This window comes from Anas acuta, chromosome 16 (assembly GCF_963932015.1).
Source record: "Anas acuta chromosome 16, bAnaAcu1.1, whole genome shotgun sequence".
Taxonomy (NCBI): domain Eukaryota; kingdom Metazoa; phylum Chordata; class Aves; order Anseriformes; family Anatidae; genus Anas; species Anas acuta.
Genome location: NC_088994.1, coordinates 1186215 through 1207757, shown reverse-complemented (window position 1 = coordinate 1207757; position 21543 = coordinate 1186215). Strand labels below are relative to the sequence as shown.

Below are 21543 nucleotides of genomic sequence, written 5' to 3'. Positions count from 1 at the left end.
AAAAGCAAAACTTCGACTTTGTTTAAAAGAAGAAAAATGTTATGTTGATAAATATTAATAGAGAAAAGGATTAAACAGAAGGGTAAAATAGCATGAACATGAAACATCACATCAGAGTCTGCAAACACATGTTTCTCTACAGCTCAGAACTTTCCCTGGTTTAAGTCATGGGACAAGGAAATCCACAACAGGCTCAGTTTTGCTCAGTGGAGGGGCAGCAAGAGGGAGATCCCTACCGGGCATTTCCATCACAGGCACCCTGCATGTGAAAGCAATTAAGCAGCCGAGAAGCAGTCACTATGATTTCTTCTCAGTAGCAGGCGGCAGCTGCAAGCTTGGGAATAACTCCCCAGAGGTCTCAGAGGAACACCAAGGGGATGTCTGGGAGCATCTTCAAGCGCCTGTAAGGCCAGGCTCTCATGCTAAGGAAGAAAACTCGACAGCTATTTGCCCACCAGGCACTCAGCATCCCTGGGCACCTTGAGACACAAGTAGCTTTCACTGGCATTTTTTAACTTCTCCGAAAATTTGGGAATTTCTCCCTCCCTTTTCTGGAACTGGATATAGCTTTTCCCAGACCAGTGTCCCCTGAGCAATTTGGTATTTTTATTTTTATTTTTATTTTTATTTTATTTTATTTTTTATTTTTATTTTTATGTTCTCCACATCACAGCTTCCAGCCGGGGACAGCCGATGCCTGCCACCAGGGGGGGCTTTCGCACCGCTCTCCGCCGGGGCTGCCCGGGGTTCCCGGGCCCTGGGGACCAGCCTGGGGACCGGGCTGCAGCCTCCGGGCACAAGCAGGAGCCCACCCTGGGGTGAGCAGGGCCCCTCCAAGAAGAAAACCCGGGGCAGCAGATATAGACACCCCAGGAACAGCTGCAGCTGCAGAGCAAAGCAATTGTTTCTGTTGGAAATAAGCAAAGCAGAGAGAGCAGCTTGGCAGGAACTCAGGCAAAAAAGCTGATTTGCATTTAGGGAGCCACCAGCCCCCCCGGGAGCTATGGGGTCCCCCCGGCTGGTGAAAGGCACAGTTACTGACCCCTTCAGCTGCTGTGAGCCCTGTCTCTGGTTAATTTGACCCTCCTCTAAATGAGCTCTAATCACAATGGAAATAAGCCCTGTGTAAACCAGCCTGTGCCACCCCTCAGTCCTGCTGTTAGCTGCAGGGGGCTGTGGCACCTCCAGGCAGCTCAATCGCCCATTAAAAGTTTCCAGCTACAGAAGAAGCTCTAAATTATGAATGAATTTCCTTTGTCAAATGAAGATCTCAGCTCAGGCGAAGGGATTAGGTCTCAGCCATGGGCTGAAGATGCTGTGACTGATAACAAAGACCCCAGCACACACAATCCCATGAGAGATCCCAGGCCATCACCCCACTAACGAGATTAGCTGCTATAATGCAATCAAGGGGAGATGAGACATGGGGCAGGCAGGAGCCTCGGCGCCTGGGGGTGACCCTGGGCAGCAGGAGGGGGGTTCCATTATCCCCCACCATCCCTGGTCCCTAGGCTGTCCTTTGTCCCACGGGTGAACACAAGCTGCAGCTGAGCCGTCGCTTTTGCTTAGGTGCACCGGGGAGGCATTGCCTGTCCCTGACACCTCGGGGGCAGGACCAGCCCCACCTCGCTGGCAAGCAGCCCCACACTTGACACTTCTTGCACGGTGACTCACGGCTTTATGGCAGCGGAGAGCAGCTCCACGCCTGCCTGCCTGCCTGGGAACAGCCGCACAGCCGAGAACGCAGGCGGGCTGACGTGGGCGGTTGTGCAAGAGATTCCTGAGCGTGTGACGCCACCTTCGTGGCTGCCGGGAACTGCCTTCCTCAAGACTGCCTGCTGTCCCCACAGCTCGAGACGGTGCATTAGGAGCTGGTTTCTCACTGTACTTCAAGGCTCTCCTTAGCTCTCACTGGCTGTTCAGTCCTGCCTGCTTGGCCCAGCCACCACCCTGCAAAACAACCTCCCTGCCTCACCCAGCACAGTGCTGTCCGTTGTCCCCACACCGGTGGCACCGCGGTGTCCACAGGGTAAAGAAACGGCCCGAGCCTGCTACGGCTGGGAGGTGTTTGCTTTTCCTTCACCCAGGTAATATGCATGAGTTATTGGTTTTGCCCTTTTTGTGTTTTTCTTATCCAAAAGCAATTAGGCCGGTATGCAAAGCCTTTGTGGTGCTGTAGAGCCTGAGAGCAATGACGTGGACCAGCCACCATGGCCCTGCTTATTGCTTTATAAACAGTATAGCCCGAAACACCAGATAAATGTTATCAAGCCCGGCCTGACTCCTTTAAGCCATGAAGCTGCTGCCGAGAAGGGCAGAGTCCAGGGCCAAAGACTTTCCTCACCCCTCCACCAGTGCCACAAAAGCCCTAGCAACCTGCCCTCACTTCACCACTCCTGTGTGCTTCTCCTCCCACCTCTTGACTACCAAGAGCAGCCCTTAAATAACAGTCAATATCACCATGCGGCTCGCCCGAGGGAAGAACAAACACCTGGGGACACCCTGTCCTTCCCCTGGGAGCACAGCCGGGCAGTGCAGGTGACAAACCACAGGGCTAGGGACCCCATGGTCGGGGCACTGCCTCTGCAGGTTGGGGATGGAGAAACCCTGCAGCAGGGGCAAAATCAGCCAAGCCTGTCCTGCTGGGGCTGATGCTGTCGGCACTAATTAACCCCATTAAGATACAGCTGGGAGTAGCTCATACCCGTCTACCTGGCAAGAGAGGCCACCTCGTTGTCCTTGCCCTGTATTCAGTTACGTGGACACAGTCGCCAGCTGGCTCTGCTGCCTCTGGCAGGAAAAGATGACACTGCACAGGTCTTTGGGGAAAAAATCATCCTTAAGGTTTCCGTGGTATTTATCAGATGTTCCAAAAGAGCCTCATTTCTTGTGTGGGTGCTCTGAAGGGCAGTGACTAGATGCAGAACATGATTACCCCATCACTGATCTTTGGGGATAAGCTCCAGCCCATGCTGGGTCTCTGCAAGGGCTTCACCCAGCTCCAAACCTGCCTAGGCTGGAGAAACACAGCGGAGGAGGGTAGAAAACAGCACCAATTCCTGCCTGGCCATCCCGGCGGCTCTCCTGGAGGTTATCCTTATGGGGCCAGGATTCTGGGCTGCTCGGGGCCAGCAGGGACACAGCCCAGAAGCGCTCCCAGAATGCGTCCGTGACTCAGGATGTGGGACGGGGCTGTCCCAGGCAGGTTGGCTGTGCCAGAAGCAGAGAGGGGACGTGGGAGGAAACACTCTGCTTTAGTTGTGTGGGTTTTTCTAGCTCTCTGCAGCAAAGCGGGAGGACTGTGCAGCACAGAAGGCTGAGCCACTCAGTGGGAGCAGGGGAAGCTCTCCCACATGGCGTGGGCAGCTCCAGGAAAGCCGGGGCTCTGCGGGGGTGGCTGTGCCAGAGCTGTTGTGAGCCAGTCCCTCGCTGTGCTTGGCTCCTCAGACCATACAAAATGAGGTTTTGCTTCCAGCTCTGCTTTCTGCAGTCAGACAGAATCCCATGCCAAGGGCTGGCTGTGCCCCCTGGGGACACCAAGTGCTGCAGTGCCCCACGAGCACCCCACAAGAGATCCCGGTGACACACAGCCAGGTCTGTAGCGCTGCTGCTGGAGCCACAGCACTGCCAGGCACCCGAGCTCCTTCCAAGAGGGCAGCCAGGACTGCCCCCAGGCTTTCCCTACGGATTTGGGTTTTCCTATATAAGGCCAACCCCAGATGCCAAGGCATTTTCTCCAGTGGCTTTCCTGGCTGGTGCCCTCTGGTAGCCCAGCAGGCGCTGGCATGGGCCAACAACAATTCTGGGGGTTAGCAAGGCAGAAACTCCCCTCTTGGTGTGGTCAAGCCGGGTCTGTGCGCACTCCCGGATCCCCCCAGCCCCAGGTGGGCAGCAGGGCAGGAAGCAGCCTGCCACCCTGCAGGCTCCAGCCCAGCGCCATGGGTGGGAGGCAGCTTCCCAGAAGATGGAGAGCTAAATAAAGGCAAGGCCTGGGACAAACCGAGGCTGCCAGCTATTTATTCTAGCGTGCCTGTGCACTGTGGAGCAGGAGGCAGATATTTTAAAGCTGCTGTAAGGAAGCTTGCCTGGCCTGATCAAAAATCTAATTACAAACGTTCTCTGCCAGCTTTCTCCACAGCCAAGTAACTTCCGAAACTCACCTCCCCCCAGGCTGCCGGCCTCTCTGCCAGCACCACACTGGATCAGATGCTTGGAAGACAGGCCTGTAGCACGCACAAAGCAGTACACCCATGGGGTTCCTGCTCCCCCTCCCAGGCAGCAGCTCCAGCCCAACACCCATACTGGGGACTCCATGGAGCAGCTCCTGGCCAGCTGTCAGCACACAGACCTCGCTCCTGGCTGCTGTGGTCCCTGCTCAGTGACCCCCATCCTCCCTCCCTGCTCACCCTTGGGGCTTGTGGATTTCCCCTCCCATACAGAGGTCACTCGAACAGCCCCATCTGCACCCAGAACACCCCCAAGCTCCAAGAGAAAAAGCAACCGCTGCACTCTTTGTTCTTGAATATGTATTTTTTACTGAAAAAATCATTCATAAATTAACAAATACAAAAATGTACAAACACATGGGTAAATAAATGTAATGACACAAAGGATTGCTTTGCTGAGAAGTGTGTGTGTGTTTTAAAACACTAGTCTTCAGTGCAAAAATGTCCCCCTGGCATCTCTTAAAAACATAACAGTAAGCTCAAAAGCCATGGTGATGGAAAGATACGTTGTAGTTTAAAGCCACTTCTGATGGCGAGTGAATAGAAGTGTGTGGCTGCTGCTCAGACAGTACCTCCCTTAGAGAAGCAGAGCTTTACAAATAATGAACCAAAAATAAATACTTTTGCAAATAAAACCCACATGGCTCATTAAAAAAAAAAGAAGTCAGCATTGAATATGACCTGCCCTCCAGCAGGGCTGAGAGACGGTGTTGATGTGGAAGGGGTGAACAAGTGGCCTTGTTGAGTTTCAGCTGCCAGAATATGTACAAGTTCTCCTTAATACGAGAATTTTTACACCATAACAGCACATGCGCTTGACAGTATGTTTTTAACAGTTACATTTACTATACAGTATTTGACATAGCTGATAAGATTAACAGTGCACATTTTAAGATATTCCACATTTTAAAAAGGGAAAAAATTCAACATGATTAGAACAAAGGAACTATGAACAGGGATGCTGCTTGGGGGGAAAATGGACCCTTTTATGCCAACAACAGAGTGCATTTCTGAGCAGAGGTAACATCTTTCTTTGTTCAACACAAGGTGCAATGGGTGTCAGGTACACGTCAAAGGCTGAGGATTCAAACAAAGGTAGTTTAACACCTACTCACACACACATGCATGATTCCTGTGGTAGTGAATGTTTGACTAGTTGAAATACATTCCTTGTTTGCAGCACCATTAAACAAAGACAGACTTCTAGCAAGGGCTCGAGATTAAAGAAAAGAGGGGCAGGGCAACACGGGTTTAGCATCTGAAAAGGGTCCATGTGAATCGGAGATCAAGATTCAGTAGCGAAAGTCTTTATTGCTATATGCGCCATAAAAAGCAAATCCTCACCTCTGCCTGCAAATAACCATGGCGAATTCCCTCGGGAAGCGATTTTAAAGCACATGTAAATTCAAAGACTTTAAACCTAAGTTACAAACTTATCAGCGCTTTTCAAGGGCAGACTCGCTGTCCTCTCATGCCAGCTGATAAGATCTACACGAGAACTCTGTTGTCTAAACTGACATTTTCTGGATACAGGTTAGGAATGCCCTGGGCAGTCACACCCACAACAGATGCGTATATGGGGATCATATGTCCACAGAACCAAGAAAACAATATAAACCATGAACAGGTACGGAAACCAAAGGCAAACAATGCAATAAAAAGAAAGTTAAGTACTTCTGAGGTTAAGCACTCACAAGTGTTGTATAAATACAAATTAAAACACAACCCCCAACATATTTACTTTGAAGTCAGAGAGGTCCAGTAAAAATGACTGTGTACACGCTGTGTAACCCACGGGCTGGCTTTTGGTGAGGAAGAGATTGGAAAGCACAGCCTGGCCTCCCCCTGCCTGCTGCGGAGGAGAGGATGGGAAGAAGGGAAGGGACGACTCAAATCTGGGCGACTGGTTGGGGTGTCAGACCAAGCTCTCAAGTTCCTGGTACTCACGTTTGTCCTTCATTTTTCCCATAGTGCAACTCTTGGGACAGCCTGCCCACTACCTGCACTCCTGCCAGCACTTTCAGGTGGCTAACAGGGACAAGCAAGCGCACCCCTCAGCTCTAACCTCCATCGTTGCAGTGTACTACTGGATTTACACAATAATCCCCAAATCCTCCTCCACAGAACCACCCCAAACCGTACTGCCCCCCTCAACGAGTGAGGGCACAGCCCTGCTCACAGGGGGCAGGCCGGGGGGGGGACTGCAGGGGCAGGATGAGCAGCTTGCCCGTATGGCCCCCCAGGAGCTCCGGGGCAACCTGCTGAGCTGCGCTTACCATCAGCGTGGGAGACAGGGCAACAGGCAATGGATTTTATCCCATATGGCTTTCAGACTGATTTGCACAGTATGTTGCAAACATGATAGAAATGGGAGTTTCTCCATAAATATTCCCACTTCTTCAACCTTCCTGGAAGAAGCCACCTACATGATTCCTGTAAGGAGTGATGACATGGCTGTAGTTCTCATCCGCTACATTTTGAAGTTTAGGGCCCTGTCCAACAAATATTTATGCATATGCATAGCTTAAATCATGCAAGCGGTCTCACTGGTTGAAAAGGGAACAACTTGCACAAGTACAGTGATGCACACGCAAGTGTTTACAGAATTCAGGACTAAGATGAGTGACCTTATGTAAACCTCTAGCTTGGATTCAAACCATAGAAGAAAATAAAAAGGGGCAATTTACACAGCATATTTACACTTACACTTCTTTAAGAAGCGATTCTCTTGTATATACTTCAAGCAGGTCATTTAAAAAACCGCACAAATGTAGAACAACGGTATCAGAAGTCGTCTGATCTCCCACTGGGGCAGTTGCCGAATGAATTGCTTCCGACGTTCACCGCCGGGAAGCCAGAATCCCTCGGCTGAGCTGGTTCCTGGAGGAGAAAGCACGTCCGAGGCAAGTCTGGTGCTGGAGATTGCTGGAGGAATGTGGAGACGAGAGCAGCAGTTCAAACTGTCGTCCTGAAACCCAGAAAGCAAGTGGCGGGGAAAGAAAATGACTGCTGAGCTCGCTGCACGAGTACTGGGTCGGATTGGAACAGCTAGAACAATTTGTGCGTGCACTTTCAGCCTTATTCTCCAAAATACTGTGATCCTTCATTAGACAAAGTATTTCGTCCTCGATAACCCTTGGAAAAGAAAGTCTGGCGTGGTGCTTTCTTGGTGAAGGGCAGGGCAAAGTTATTTTTTCCTCTTAATATTCGGTCACCAGAGCCAGCTCCGGTGTCAGGTTAACAGTGATGTTCTTATACAAGGCGTCATACGTGACGTTAGGAAAGTAGTTCAAGTTATTGAGGCCATCCAGGGCTTGCCTTTCTTTCGACTTCCTCAGCAAGGCGTACCTGTTCGGGGAGAACCAGAGGCCCATGGAGGCACTGTTATATCACACGGAGCCTTGCAGAGCCCATACTCTTAAAACAGCCAACCCCATCAGCAAAACTGAATTTCTGAGTCTTCAGTAAAGAGGACTGTCACCTTTTGTACGTTCCTGGCAGGTGAGTAGCCCCAGTGTCACAAAATGACAGAAAATTCTACCACCTGATACAGATTTAGATGCTACCTGCACTCCCTGGGCACCAAGCAGGCGCTGAGCTCTCAGACAAGCAGTGGCTCTTGCCCAAAGCCTTCCCGGGCTCAGGGAGGGCTCCTGCCTGGCACCTGCCAGCCAAAATATGCCGTAGAAAAGCAGCTGATAGGTGATGTGGTCCTCTCCATTTTTAGGAAACAGGACACCACACAAGAGCAGAACTAATGGTTTTAGTGCAAGTGATGGAGGAGGAAGAAGTAAACCTAGAAGAACTGTGTTTTGGGGAAGAAAACTGCAGCTAGTGCACAAGAGCAGCCTCAAGCAAATTTAAGGGCAGTGTGATGAAATTGAAGGCCGAAGGTGGGAGGGGGCGGCAGGGGGACGAGAAGAAAAAAACAGAAGCATCATGGCAGGACTGGACACTGACTCCCTGCCCTGCAGTACCCAGCACCAGCACCTGGCAGCACCCAGCACCATTGCACAGGGCAAGGAGAAGCCGAGGCTGGGACCCGAGTGCAGGAAAAGCAGCAGGAAGTGGACGTGCCAGGAGGAAAAGGAAGGCTGCGGGTCAGACCAAAGGCAGAAGAGTCCATGCTGACTTCAAAGGGGTTGCAACATCAGAACAGTGGCAGAAAACAGCATCTTGATAAATACTTTCCCTGGGAAAACTGTCAGGTTCCCTGCTTGGGTGGGAAAAGCCGCAGCAGAGAGGAGAGTCAGAAGGGGGGCTCTTGTAGGAGGTAAAATGGAGCGAAACCGCATGGCTGTCAGCCTGGCTCCTGGGCAGGGGCTGCCCCTGACCCCACAGCTCGTGCCCAGATCAAACCAGGGCTCCCTGCTGGAGCCAGGGGGAGGTCAAGGAAGCTCCAGGAACAAGTGCTCCATCCCACTGCACTCAGTCCTTACACGCTTCAAGGACTTGACTAAATATGGCTTTTTAAAGCCAAAATTGACTTCCTTGATTCCTCTTTTTAAGAGTGAAATGAGAGAAGCATCTCTCGCTTGCTGCATTCTGTCTGACACAGAAATGAAAACTAGGGCTAATGATTATATATAACCTCAAATGGAAACCCCCCAGAACGAATCCTCTGTAGATGACTGACAATCAGCATGCAAGTTCATTTCTCCTCTGAATCTGCAGCGAGTTCAAATAGTACTTTGCAGAACAAAGCCCCCTTGCTGTCCCCTCCTTCTGCCAGCAGCAGCCAGCAGCCCCTTTCCAGAACAGAGCTTGCACCGTGCAGCAGCTTGTGCCCTACAAGTCTTAATTCCTGCCGTTGATTGCAAAAAGGTATTTCTCTGGTTTCCTGTTGCATAGTTTGCAGAAGACTCAAATTCCACCCATGTCCCCCAGCAGCAGCAGCAGCCCTTCCTTGAGCCATTGTCTCTCAGGAACAACTCTGGCTCATGGATGTCTGAGAGCCCCATCTTTTGGGTGGCACCCCAGGAGCTGCAAGCACACTGTGAGGAGCTCTCGCCTTAGGCATTGAACATCCTGGAGCCCCAGCAGTGCTCTGCCTCCCTCTTCTCCCCACAGTTTGTTTCCTCTGCAACTTGTGGCTGTTATTGCCTTCTAGCAGTTGCAGGGAACCTTGTATGTGACACAGACTGTGAAGGCCTCTGGGACCTTTAAAGATAAAAAATAAAATAATAATAAAAAAACATCACTTGCCTTCCTAGGAACTGCACTTCTCCCCGATGATGGTGGGGAATTGATTTGTATTTCCCCGTGTCTCCTTCCGGCCGAGTCACCGAATAGCCTGCGTACTGCACTCTGCGTTGGGAAGGGGAGAAAAATCAGAAGTAAAATCAACAGCTGCCCTTGTCATGCTGCCAGCGCACACAGTTAGGGCATTTGTGGCCCCTAACATAACTTTGCCTTTCTTCTGAGCAGATAAGCTATGCAAACTCCCCACCTCAGCCTAAGCTGCACCATGCTCAGCACCTCTGGTACCTGAGGTTCAGCTGAGGATCTGTTTGCCACCATCACCCACCCTCCCAGACCATGCCACCTCCAGCCAGGCTGGCTCTGCCCAGCCCAGGTGACCATGGCACAGCAAGGGACAAAACATCTGTGCGGGGCTGAAGCTGCTGCCAGCACTCAGGACCATGGCACTGTGCTCAGAAATTCCTTGAGTTCCTGGGATTTCTGTGCTCCCCGGAGCTGGCAGCAGCACCACGCCACAGGGAGCCCTGCCCGTCGCAGGGACGCGCGCTGAGCCTGTACCTGTTCCAGAGGTCGTCATCTTCACCACCCCAGCCCCAGAAAGCATTGGGAAAACCATTGATCTTCTGGAACTGCTCCACAGTCAGGCCACTCACCCCGCCGAAGAACTCATTGTAGGGGAGCCTGAGGGGAAGAAAAGGGTCAGTGTGGGGACCGCAGCACCAACTGTGGCTTTCCTGCTTGCAGCGGGGGACACTGATCTGTGAGGATGCTCTCCTCCAATCCTCTTTCTGTTTTACTTTGGGCTTCTGCCTTTCAGAAGAAAATCTAACACTTGCTTCTTATTTATTACTGTAATGAAGAGGAAGAGCAGTGCTTACAGATACATGTACTTGTCCAGCTTGGCTGCAAAGTGTCTCGGCATCTGGCCGCACCCGTAATAGTTGCGGTCATTTTCTGGTATGTGGTCCACATCGTGGAAGATCAGACAGTCCCAGTCCAGGTCCTTCATTGCTTCCCGAAAGCCAACGTTGAAGAGCATGGCACGGTTAAAGGGTTGGTTACCAGCCTAGGAGAGAGAGCACCTTCAAGGGAAGCCCCACACAAGTTCACGCTGTGTGTGCACTCTCGGCCCTATTCAGGGAACTGCAGAGCAGTCAGCTCCAGATTCACCGCTCAAAGGGAAATGATGTGTTGGAACAGACAGGCCAGTGAGATTAACTCAAACCTGAATACCAAGACTGCAGTAGCAAAAATAAAGCTGCAAAAAGTATCATTAGCCAGATACTTGAAAAAAAAGCAAAACAATTTTGATCAATCTCTACTGGCTGCTGCCCAGAAGAGCAAGGGTGCCTAAATATGGAGGCATGTTTACAGGGCGGATGAAACCAGATAGCTTAAGTGACAGGTTAGCATACACATCAAATTACAGTCTTGTGTCCTACACTGATGGAAGTCTTCCAGGCACTGCACAGACAAGAAGCACACACATCCACCCCATCAGGCCCAGGGGATGCTCCCTGAAGCTACTACAAATACACACAGCTGTAACGCAGCATTATTTCAACTGCAAATACCTGCTTCAAAGCCGCAGTTTGGTTTGTTAAAAATCTCTTTCAACATGTGTTGTTTGTTTGTTGTTTTAAATAAAAGTCTACTGGATTTTTTTTTAGATTAAAAAAGTCATTTTTGGGCATGCCTCCCAGCTGTGCTGCTTTTCAGCAGGATGGGACAATTTGAACATTGCAACATTAACCCCAGGCCTTCAAAAGTTGCAGGGATGTGATCTGTCAGGCAAACCCCTCGGGACACAACGCACTGCTGTCCTGGCAGGCTGCGATGCCAGCCCCCAGCACCGCCCGCCTGGCACAACACCGCAACCACTTACTTGTTCCACGACATAAAACGCAAACTGTAAACGTTGACGCTGCAGCATTGGAATAAGGTGCCTGAAAAGGACTGGAAGATGCTCATAACGATTGCGGAATGGGATCAGGATCGCCACCTGGGGATGAAAGGGGACAGCTCTGCACCACAAAAGCAGCTCCTGCAGCATACAGACCCCGACCCGGGGAGGAGGCTGCTGGCACGGTGTCAGTGCTGCTCTCCCTGTATAAATGGTATAAATCTGGGCACGGGTCCCCAGTGGTGCCACTTCGCCTCCTGAGCAAATCCCTCTCCAAACAGGGTTGGGGGTGAGCTGAATGTCCCCTTAGCAGCCCTTGTAGAAGCCCAGAGCTGACTCGCGTGTCACTAACAGCCCTCAGCTTCAGCATTTCTCCCGGTGCTGCAATCCCACGTTGCGGGGATCCTCACAGCACTGCCCTGCAGCACACCAGAGAGGTTATCCCAGTGTTCCCAGTAACATTCCCCCAGGCACTCCAGGCCTCCTGCTCACCTTCCAGCGAGGCAGGCAGTCGCTCGGCTTCCAGTGGCCTCCCAGCTTGATGGAAGGGTCTTTTGAGAAGAACTGGTGGATGTCCTCCATCGTGATCTCGCTCATATTTACATCGATGGGGCCCTCTGGGGAGGCAGCAGGAGCAGCAGGTCAGGAGCCATGCTCCTGGGGTGGCTTGCTGCCTGCTCACCCAGCCCTCTGCTCCCGGCACCAAATGCAGGTGGCTTCTTCTGTCCCCAGACACCAAAAGAGACAACTAGGGAATGCTGCCGGTGTGCCTTGTTGCTCCTCGGCCCCACTCAGCCATCATGGCTGTGGCTGGACGCAGCTCTCCATCAGAGACCCACCACCACTGGGGCACACAGTCCCTCCAGGGTCCAGCACCCCCTTCCCCACAGAGGTTTCAGGCAGAAACACCTCCCCGATGAGTCATCTTCCCCTTTTCAGATGGATTTATCCCAGAAAGCCCCGTTTCCCGTGGAAGCAATGCCTAGGCAGCAGCATTTCACCCAGCTGCAGCAGGGGTCCTGCCTGCGCCCCACACCCTCCTGTCCCCCCATGGCTCATGCCCAGCTCGGGGCAAGGGAGCAACCCCACTGCCACTGCCCCTGGAAGAGGGCTGGTCCGGCCTCTCCATGGGCTGGCTGCACACAATTCCCCTTTTGTTTATGTTTGCCATGGACAAACTTGAGGAGGGAGACGGGCCTCCGACGTAGCAGGAATTAATTCAGGCAATTGGGTAAACAACGGCTTCCCAGGAGGGCACAGCTCAGAACAGTGCTTCCATTCATCAACGGCCTCGGTGCTCCACAGGAGAGGTGGGACACGGGTGAAATGGGGTGCTGCCACGTGCTGTGCCACTGCCACCCAGGCCAGGCAGGATGTGGTGAGGGGCACACGGAGCCATCAGGAAGGCAGGGGCGGCTGTGCACCCACTGGTACTCACTCATAGAAGGGAGCCTCTCGGGACAGGTGTGGTTGGGGAAGTAGGTGAAGTCTTCGGGAAGAAAAGTTGTGGCTTGCAGAAAGGTTTCGTTGTGATTCAGGTCAAGAGGATAATCTGGGGAGGGGGAAAAAAAAAAAAAGGAAGAGTCTACAGCTGAGCTGCATGCAGCCACTGTGAGCAAACTCTAAAAGCCACCCACACCTGGGAGCATCCCCAGCACCTCAGGGATGCCTCCACCCAGCACAAGTCCCCAGCTTGCATCTGTGACCCAGCTGGGGGCTCATCCCCACCTTCAGGTGGGCAGCTGCAGGACAGCAGGGGCAGCCCAGATACCTTGCATGTGGCCACACCAGAGAAAGCTTCAGCCTTCTGATCAGAGCGTCACCCTCAGGTATCACAGACAGATCAAAGCAAAGGAGCACGTGGCAGGAGAGGCCACTGAACACCTCGTCCCTGAAATCTGCAGACCAAGGGGACCACAGAGTCACAATCAGCCTGCCTTGGCTTGCACAGAGGAGCCTCCGTGCCCCAGCAGGTTGCAGCATCTTTCTCCAGCACCCTGGTTCCTCTGCTTCCTTCCACTTTCTGGGTAAAAGCCCCTGGTGTGCTGCACCTCCAGCCACTTTACGGAAGTCTTTGTGCAGCTAAGAACTTCTGCTTTCTGCAGTTGCCCACAGCCACCACAGCTCCGGCCAATTGCAACCTACATTTTAGGTAGCAGAAAGTTTCCTTTCTTAGCAATGCCCCAGCTGCTATGGGAAGATGCTGCCTCTCCACTTTCTCAGAGCATCAAGCACGCAGTGGAGGGTTTGTCTCTTGGTCACAGGGCACCACCAGCACCCACCTCAAACTACCTCGTCCCACAGAGGTGCTGGAAAGCAATCATTTAGCACTGTGGCCACCCAGCCACCTATCAGGTCCTCATCCACCAGGACAGAAAGGGCTCGTCCCTTCCAGCCCCCTCCCCATGCGAGAGCATCACTGCCAAAGCCAACTGCACCGCCTTGTGATCGGCACAGCTCTCAGCACGCTAAAGCCTAGTGCTCCTGGTGTCCCACCAGCACAGTACAAACCAGTCCTTTGGAGGCAACAGCTCCGTGGGTCTTTCTTCCCCAGAGGTGTCCAAGCAGCTCAGCAGGGCCTTGGACACGAGGGCTGCAGGTGACAGAGCAGCAAAGAGCAGATTTACAGGAGCAGAGCCCACCATCATGCCGTGAGCACCACTTGTCTGCTCCCATGGGCACCCAGAGCATCCCAGGCAGGCTTTTGAAGGACTTGCAGACAGAACCCAGGGGCTTGTCAGCTTTGATAGTATCTATTTTGGAGGCTTGATACTGCTCTAAATTTTAATAGCCAGATTCCCATTAAGCTGCAATCACCAGAACACGCTCTCGATGCTGGGTTTGTCTGACAACCCAGAGCAAAGTGAAGCTGGTCTATTTTGCATGACGTGCTGCCATTTCAGGCTGCTGAAGCGCAGACCGGAGGCCTCCTAGCTCACTGAATAGGAAACCCATTTTTGCATCTATTATCAAATGCTTAAAAAGTAACTTCCTCATTTGAATAACAGAAGAAAAATACAGCAGAGACAAAGCATGAACACAGAAGGTGAGGCAGAAGCACACCGTGCTCACAGCACACCATCCCATGTGGTGTCACCTTGCCATTCAGGACTGGATGTCACTTTGCTAAGCAATCTGCCTAGAAATTAAAGCCACAGGTGCTGGAGGACACACACACGAGCCTGCTTTGTCACAAAAGAGCTGCTGCCTTCTGGGGCCCAGGTGAGAGGCAGGTGAGGTTATAGCTTGGAAAGCATCAGCAGGCTCCTGCCTGCCAGGTGCTGGGGCAGGGACAGCCTGTGAGGAGCCACGGGGTCTTCTCATGCCATCGGGCACGTGGTGGTCCTGCTGGCTGCTGTCCCATGCTGCCTGCACACGTGGCTTTGCTCTCCCAGCTTCCACACAGCCAGCAGTGGCGTGGGGAGGATGCACGTCACCAGGCTGGATCCACAGCATGCCCATGGAGATCCCAGTGAGGGCCCTGCAGACACTGAGGATGAAGCTGCTGATCCCAGCGTTAATGCCATCCTGGTGGCCGCAGTGCCGTGCCCGGGGAAGGTCACACAAGGCTGGCATGCGGTCTGCACTGCTGCAGGCTGCCGGAGCAGGGAGGTTATCCTGCTGGGTCTGTGCAGAGCCGAGGGCTGTGCAGGGCTGGTTATTCCCACAGCAGCATTTCGCTGCCCACCGCACGCTGGAGGAGTTCACGGCAGGTTTCGGAGGGCTTAGATCCCCGCAGGCTGCCAGCTGGGAGGCTTGCATCACCACCAGGCACAGCCGCGAAGCATTCAGCCCTCCTCCTCTCGAGTTGGTAGCGTGAGCTCCTTCCTCACCGTGCATCTGCTTCAGCTGATGTCTCCAGCCTTAAAATAGCCCAGGCTGGCAGCCCGGCTGACCTCAGTGCACAGGTCCCTGGTGAGATCCAAACCCCCTGTGCAGAGCACAGTGGCGGCAGCACACACTCAGCGCACAGGAATCGATGCTCCTGGGGGCCGGCAGGGCAGTGGCATCATCATGCATTTAAATTATGAAGCAATCTTGCCCTTTTTAACTCTCTCAGCCCTGGTGATGAACCCAGCCCAGTGCTGGAGCTGGCACCAATGTGCCCGCAGATGACAGGGGAACGCCAGAGCCATGCTCAGTGTCCCACCTGCTCACCCAGCCCCAGCGGGGTGCCCCACGCCAAGCTGTACACAGACACCCACATTTATGTTTTTACTGTGCTACATTTACACAAACACTTGTAAACTTTTTATCAGCTTGATGGTACGGATGGTAAAACAGCCTTGAAGTCCGAGCCTGCCTCTCGGATCCCTGCAACCCGCCCAGAGCTCAGAATATGATTTGTGGCAGATGTCCAGCCAAGTCATTTCAGTTCAGCCCTGAATGGGAAGAATGAAGCTGGTACGCACAGGCTCCTCCACATGCACGATGCCATGTCTCTGGGAGCATGCGTGAGCCTGAGAAGCCTTTTTTTTTTTTTTTTTTTTAGTATGAAACCTGGTCCTTGTACTGAATTTAAAAGTGTTTATCCTCAGATTGGTAGATGCTAACAAGCTGACTTTCCTGGAAAGCAAAGAGTTTTCCAGCTCAACGTCCAGTTATTTCAGACCTATCAGGATTTCTACCCCTTATTTAAGTGAGGGGTATCTGAATTAAAAAACACGTTCATGTAGAAGAAACCAATGAATCAAAATCCCCACCCTGAATTTACCACCATAAATTATTTCCAATATAAATTATTTATGACCCGAGAGCAGCTCAGGTCAACTTGATTTCCACCAGAAATGAAGACTTCAATAATTGTCATTTTGATTAAGGAAATACCTGAGTCATTCACACTGCTGTTCCTCTTGGCATAGGCACTGCGGACCACCTGCTCGTACACCTGAGCTCCTATTGTTCTCATGTTCTCACGAATCATGATGCCTCGGGCTTGCATCATGAAGAGGTAGGTGTTCACTGCAAGGAGGAAAAAAAAAAAAAAAAGAAGAAAAGATTTCCGTGAGCAGCAGCTTCTGGAGGAAAGAGGAAAAATTAGTCTTTTGGAAGCATTCCCAGCGCCCTGCTGTGCTGCAGCTCCCTGCTGCCAGGAGCTTCCCTGCGTCACCCAACGGGAGCTGGGAAGGCGTGCGCTCGGAGCGTGGGGGGAAGGCACCTTCGCAACCCTGGCTGATGAGCAAGGGGAGCTCAGAGCTGCTCCTGACAGCACAGACTGTCACTTGGTTTGAGAGGTTAAACACCTTGTGCCGTGTAAGTACAGACATTTAGTTAGGAAGTAGCCTTAGAACAGGAAACTGAGCAGCATGACCGGACACAAACTCATCCCTAGACCACAGCAGAAGGGCTGGGCAGGTACTTGGGCACAGGGCACATTACCCACGGCACCGAAACGCACGCTCGTGCTGTCCCTAAGCAACACCCTCCTCATCATCACCCTCCTGCACCCTGGGCAGTGTGTGCACCAGGTCCCCTGCCAGCCCCTCTACAGAACACCTTGATTTGAAACCAGGGAGGAGAAAAAACAGAGGGCTGACCACACTAACACCAGGAACTGATAGTGCCAGGAAGCCTGAGCCCCGCTGCAGCCCCGATTAGATAGGGACCCGTATCAGGGCACAAGGCTGCTCCGCCAGCACTGCCCACTTGGTACACACAGCCATAGCCACTCCTCTGCTTTCCCCTTCTGACCACAGCACTCACAGCAGCCTCCAGAGCAGCTGCTGCCTGCTATTTCCTAATTATAACTCTATTATTTTTTCTCCATGCAGGTAAGTAAATATTTGGAAGGGCATCTAAGCTCCGGAGCCAGCAGCCGTGCTGCCTGCATCCCGCTCACTGCCTGCAGCACCATGGGGTGGCTGCAGCAGGGACTTAGCGGCTGAACTGCTGCAAAAGCAACATTGAATGCTCATTTCCAGTCCCTCCCCTGCCAGGGATGGATGTCGCAAGAGCAATGTGAATGCCAAGGCACCCAAAAGGAGAAATTGGCTCCGGATTTTGTCAGGACACCTTCCCCAGGCCCAGCCTCTGCCCAGACTGGGTTATACCAGCACAGCAGCGAGCAAGAGCTGCCTCGGCCAAAGATGCACCTAAATCCTGCAAGACAGAGCTCCTAAGGACACGTTTGCAGCACCTTGCCCTCACAGACAGTCACCATCCACACAAAGACACAGCAAAGTCTCAGGAGGCTCTACCAGGAGGCAGCACGGACCAGCACGAGGCAGAAGCTGTGTGCCCAGAGCACAGCGGAGCAAGGAGAGGTAGGGCATGGCCCCACCTCGCCCATCATAAAGCAACCAGGATTAACGTCTGCCCACTGCCCTTTCCAACCGCCCAAAAGGCGGATCATGGGACAGGGCACAGCTCTTCTCTTTGCACAGAGCAGCCAGAGGGGAGCCAGAACTGCTGGAGATGTTTACCAGAACCGGGCTGCGATAAGGGCAAACAGGGGCCCCAGCAGGCTCCCTCTTCTAGCTCGCCTGGGCTTTGAGTCAGCAGCGAGGCACGACTTGCTGATACTGAACAAGTAATTTAGCTTTCTACCTCATTATGCCTTCTACTCGCTGGGTAAAGCAGAATCAGGTTTGGTGAAGCATGAAAGAATGAAAGAGACACAAATCAGCATCCAATCCCTGCTTAATTTCAGGAACAGGGAGGTCTGTCCAGCACTCAATGCGACATTTGTTTGCCTGCTCTCTAAGAGGGCAGATGAAGCACAGCCTCGCAAGAGGCGCATGACATGACTTGCTCATTTCCACTTTGATGAAATTGCAGTGGGAATCCTTAACAGACTGTCACAGCCGTTACCATCCCCAGGGGAGCTCGAGCAAAAACAAGAGCAGCTTTGTTTTAGGCAGCACTGCCTTTTCCCACATTAACCCCTTAACTCGAAGGGTCACAGGGGTACCTGGCTGCGGCAGTGCCATGCCACCAGTGCCCCAAGCACAGAGCCCTGTGTCCGTGCTGCCACAGCCAAAGCTGTGCTCCCCTGCCGTGACCCAGCACCATCACACATCCCTAGTATCCCAGGAAATTAGATTTAAAACGCATTATTTAAAACATTTCACTCCCTATATCTGCTCAGTGCAGCTGCCAGGGCTGTGCCTGAGCCGATATGGGCTGTGCCAGACCCCAGCTCACTCTTCAGTTTCCTGGGTTTCTGATGAGCAGAGGGGCCAGCCTGTAATTGCATTAAGCACAACCCAGCTGCCCCCAGAGGTCAGGGCCACGGCGGTGGCGTGGCAGTGACACGGGGCCCTGGGTCGGAGCAGCACCGTGCACGTGCGGCTCACACTGGCTGAGCTGGGGTTCAGCCAGAAAGCAATTCTCTGTGTTGCGAGATAGGGCTCATCTAATCACGTAGGATGGTCTAGAAAATTTCATTAGCCTTCTGCCTTTCCTCTGTCTGACCACACGGCATTTGAGAGCACATCCGTGGAGCGATAACAGCCCGGCCACGGCAGCCAAGCGGCAGCACAAGGACAGGAGAGGGATTTTAGCCTCTGTCAGCAGGGGGAGATGCCTCTTTTCAGAGGAATTTCCAGCAGACCCTCATTATCCACATGGAAAATGAGCAAAATTTAAAAATCTGTCCGCCCAAATGACCACGGTCAGATTATTCCCTTTGGTTTAAGGGACAAGTTGGCCCTGCTTGGATTTAAGCACATGGGAGCCGTGTTATGGTTCTGTAAGCACAGTGCCAAGCCTCCGGCTGCCCAGCAGCAGCAGTGGGGCTCCCGTAGCACCCTGAGCTGTGCACCCTTAGATCCACACCCCAGCACCCGCACGAGCAAGGCGGGGGGAGAACCAGCACTCAAAGCCCAGGCACGGGCAGCAGCTTGAGTTGGGGAGGTGAAGTCCAATTACATAAATGAGCACTGAAAGCTTCCTGTAATCATTTCTCAGCTAGTATTTTCAGATCACTTCTAATTAAGAAACAGCTGACTCTCTCATGGAAGATTAATTTCACAGACATGATATGTACGAGAAGAGGCAGCAGAGTGATTTCCACTTTGGGAGAGCTCTGAGCACGACTCATGCCGGCTGCCCACACCAGAGGGGCTCAGACCCCCCGCATCCTGCTCATGACCCCAGCAGGATGCAGAAGGATGATCCCCAGCACAGGGACAGCAGGGTGTCCCTGAAGGAGAGGCCAGGTGGGTGACAGCAGCCCTGCCCTGCCAGCATTATCAGCACCCCGCACAGCAGCCAGGCTTTCCGGAGGAAGGACCGCGTCTTCCTCTGCGCGGAGATTTAGGGCTTTCTGTCCCGTTCAGGGCTTTCCCAGGCCATCTGTCTGGATGTAGAAGCACTGAGGGGATGCTCAGGGCTTCACCATGGCCTTTTCCTCCGGACACAACAAAGTGATGCTGGGGCACAGTGTGCGGCCTGCCCCAGCCCCTGCCCCGCCCCGGGAGCAGGAGTTGGAATAACAAACCAATAAATCCTAAACCAACGTGCAGCTTCATCAGGCACTTGGAGGGAGCGTGAAACACTGAACTTGTGGGATTTTTGCACGCTGGAGATGTGTGGGGCAGCACCAGTGAGAGCGATGCTGGCCCTCACTGCACAGCACCTCTGCACCAAGCCTCTTGCGGGGCTCTTCCAGCAGATCTCCAGCACCAATTCAGCATTAGCAGCACAAAGGGTTTTACTCACCCTCACCCAACACTAACCCTCCAAGAAAAATATAGACAGTTAGGACAGCCTGAATGTGTAAGCAAGGTGATGAGGGAGCGTAGCAGCACAGCGTCCCACTGCTGGTACACCAAGGAGACCTCTGGCTCCATTAGTCTCACGCGTTCAGCGGTACCGTATTCCCCTGCTGCACCGAGTGCCAGAACAATTAAATAAGAGGTTACAATTAGGTTTAGAGAATTTAATACTAATGCCAACACTGTTACTTAGCCCTTTGCCTATAAATAGCACAGGAAGGAATAATTTGATACATTAAGTGGCCTAAGAATTAGCAGTGCTGCAGCACTGAGTTGGTAATTACCAAGCTCCCGCTCCCAAACTCAGCCTGCACGTGCACCCGGCAAGGGGGGAGGATCAGAGACTGCAGTGATGTTCAAGCCCTGACTATTGGGAATCTGCACCTGAAAATGGGAAGGAAAAAAAAAAGCCGTGAAGGTTTCAGCAGGGGGTGGGTGGAAATCTGGTTACCTGAATAGTTCCTGAGTTCTTTATCGTGACTGGAGAGCACCGCTATCAGCGCCCATCTCAGCAGTCCCACCGCTGTCTGGAGGTTGTGCAACTTCCTCCGAGCACCACTGCACTGACTGCAGGACAGGCAGAGCAGGAGGAGCGCCCCAACCATGTGCAACAATTTGGAAGTCCAGGGGAAGCCCGAGCACCCCCAGCCCTGCAGCACCCACCTGGGTGAGCTCCATGTCCACCACTGAGCACCCAGCGCCTGGCTGGGCGCAGTGACGCACACAGGCCAGCACATAGAGCACGACAAGTGCTTGCCCAAGTTAAATATTACCCTTCCTAGTGAGACTGGGGCTCTCCTACTTTAATTGCAGCTCAGGAGATGCAATTGCACAGGACTGCATCTCCTGTTTGGTCACCATCCCTGCCCCTTCACAGCCAGGCTGCCCTCCCCGCCAGGGTGAGCACAGCCGCTGCCAAGGAGCAGGAGAGCGAGGGCTGCCAGCAGATTTCTGGGCACGCAAAGCACAAAAGCACCGTGCTCGGCCTGCTCTCGTGGGCACTGCGCAGTTAAGCGCACAATAAAAGGCCCTTCAGCAAGCAGAATTAAATGGTTGCTGCCCTCTTCAGCTGGCAGCACTCGCACACCGCTGCTGACCCCGGACAGCAAACACAGACAGCTTGGCGTTTGTGCCTTGCCCCTTGGGAGACAAAGCGGTGGCAATTCCTGTGTCCCAGGCACCAGCTCTAAGCAGCAGGAATCCCGCTGCTCATGTAGGATCAGTATGAGGAAACAGAGGAAGAGCTTCAGTGAGAAAACCAGAAGAAACCAAGCAAACCTGGGTGAGCCAGGGGAGGCAGAGCAGCAAGATGCAGCCCGGCGCTGCCTGAGGCAGGAGGCACACAGCCGCCTGCCACCAGCCCTCTCCTCCTTCGCTTCCTGGCCACGGGAATCCATGCAGCTGCAGGAGGGAGGAAATCCCTGGTCAGGACATCACACATATTGAGCAAGAAACCTTAGAACAGGCAGGAAGAAGGCTGTCTGTGGTACTTCTT

The 21543-nt window shown here is 52.9% G+C and overlaps 1 protein-coding gene and 1 long non-coding RNA gene across 3 annotated transcripts in view; one reads left to right on the top strand and one right to left on the bottom strand.

Annotated features, from left to right (window-relative positions):
- Positions 1-702: 702 nt before the first annotated feature.
- LOC137865319 (uncharacterized) lies at positions 703-4613 on the top strand. Its single transcript, XR_011101863.1, has 2 exons — positions 703-2087; positions 4127-4613. It is a non-coding gene; the product is annotated as an uncharacterized lncRNA (long non-coding RNA).
- The window catches only part of B4GALT5 (beta-1,4-galactosyltransferase 5), a 31817-nt gene continuing 14785 nt past the window's right edge, over positions 4512-21543 (bottom strand). The window contains exons 2-9 of one of the 2 annotated variants that reach the window (XM_068700298.1): positions 16159-16293; positions 12770-12883; positions 11824-11948; positions 11314-11430; positions 10307-10494; positions 9987-10109; positions 9432-9533; positions 4512-7574 (exon numbers count right to left, since the gene is read on the bottom strand). In XM_068700298.1, the coding sequence (XP_068556399.1) occupies positions 7427-7574; positions 9432-9533; positions 9987-10109; positions 10307-10494; positions 11314-11430; positions 11824-11948; positions 12770-12883; positions 16159-16293 (1052 nt within the window). In that variant the 3' untranslated portion in view covers positions 4512-7426. The remainder of the gene's footprint in view (positions 7575-9431; positions 9534-9986; positions 10110-10306; positions 10495-11313; positions 11431-11823; positions 11949-12769; positions 12884-16158; positions 16294-21543) is intronic. The other variant, XM_068700299.1, reaches the window with a different exon arrangement.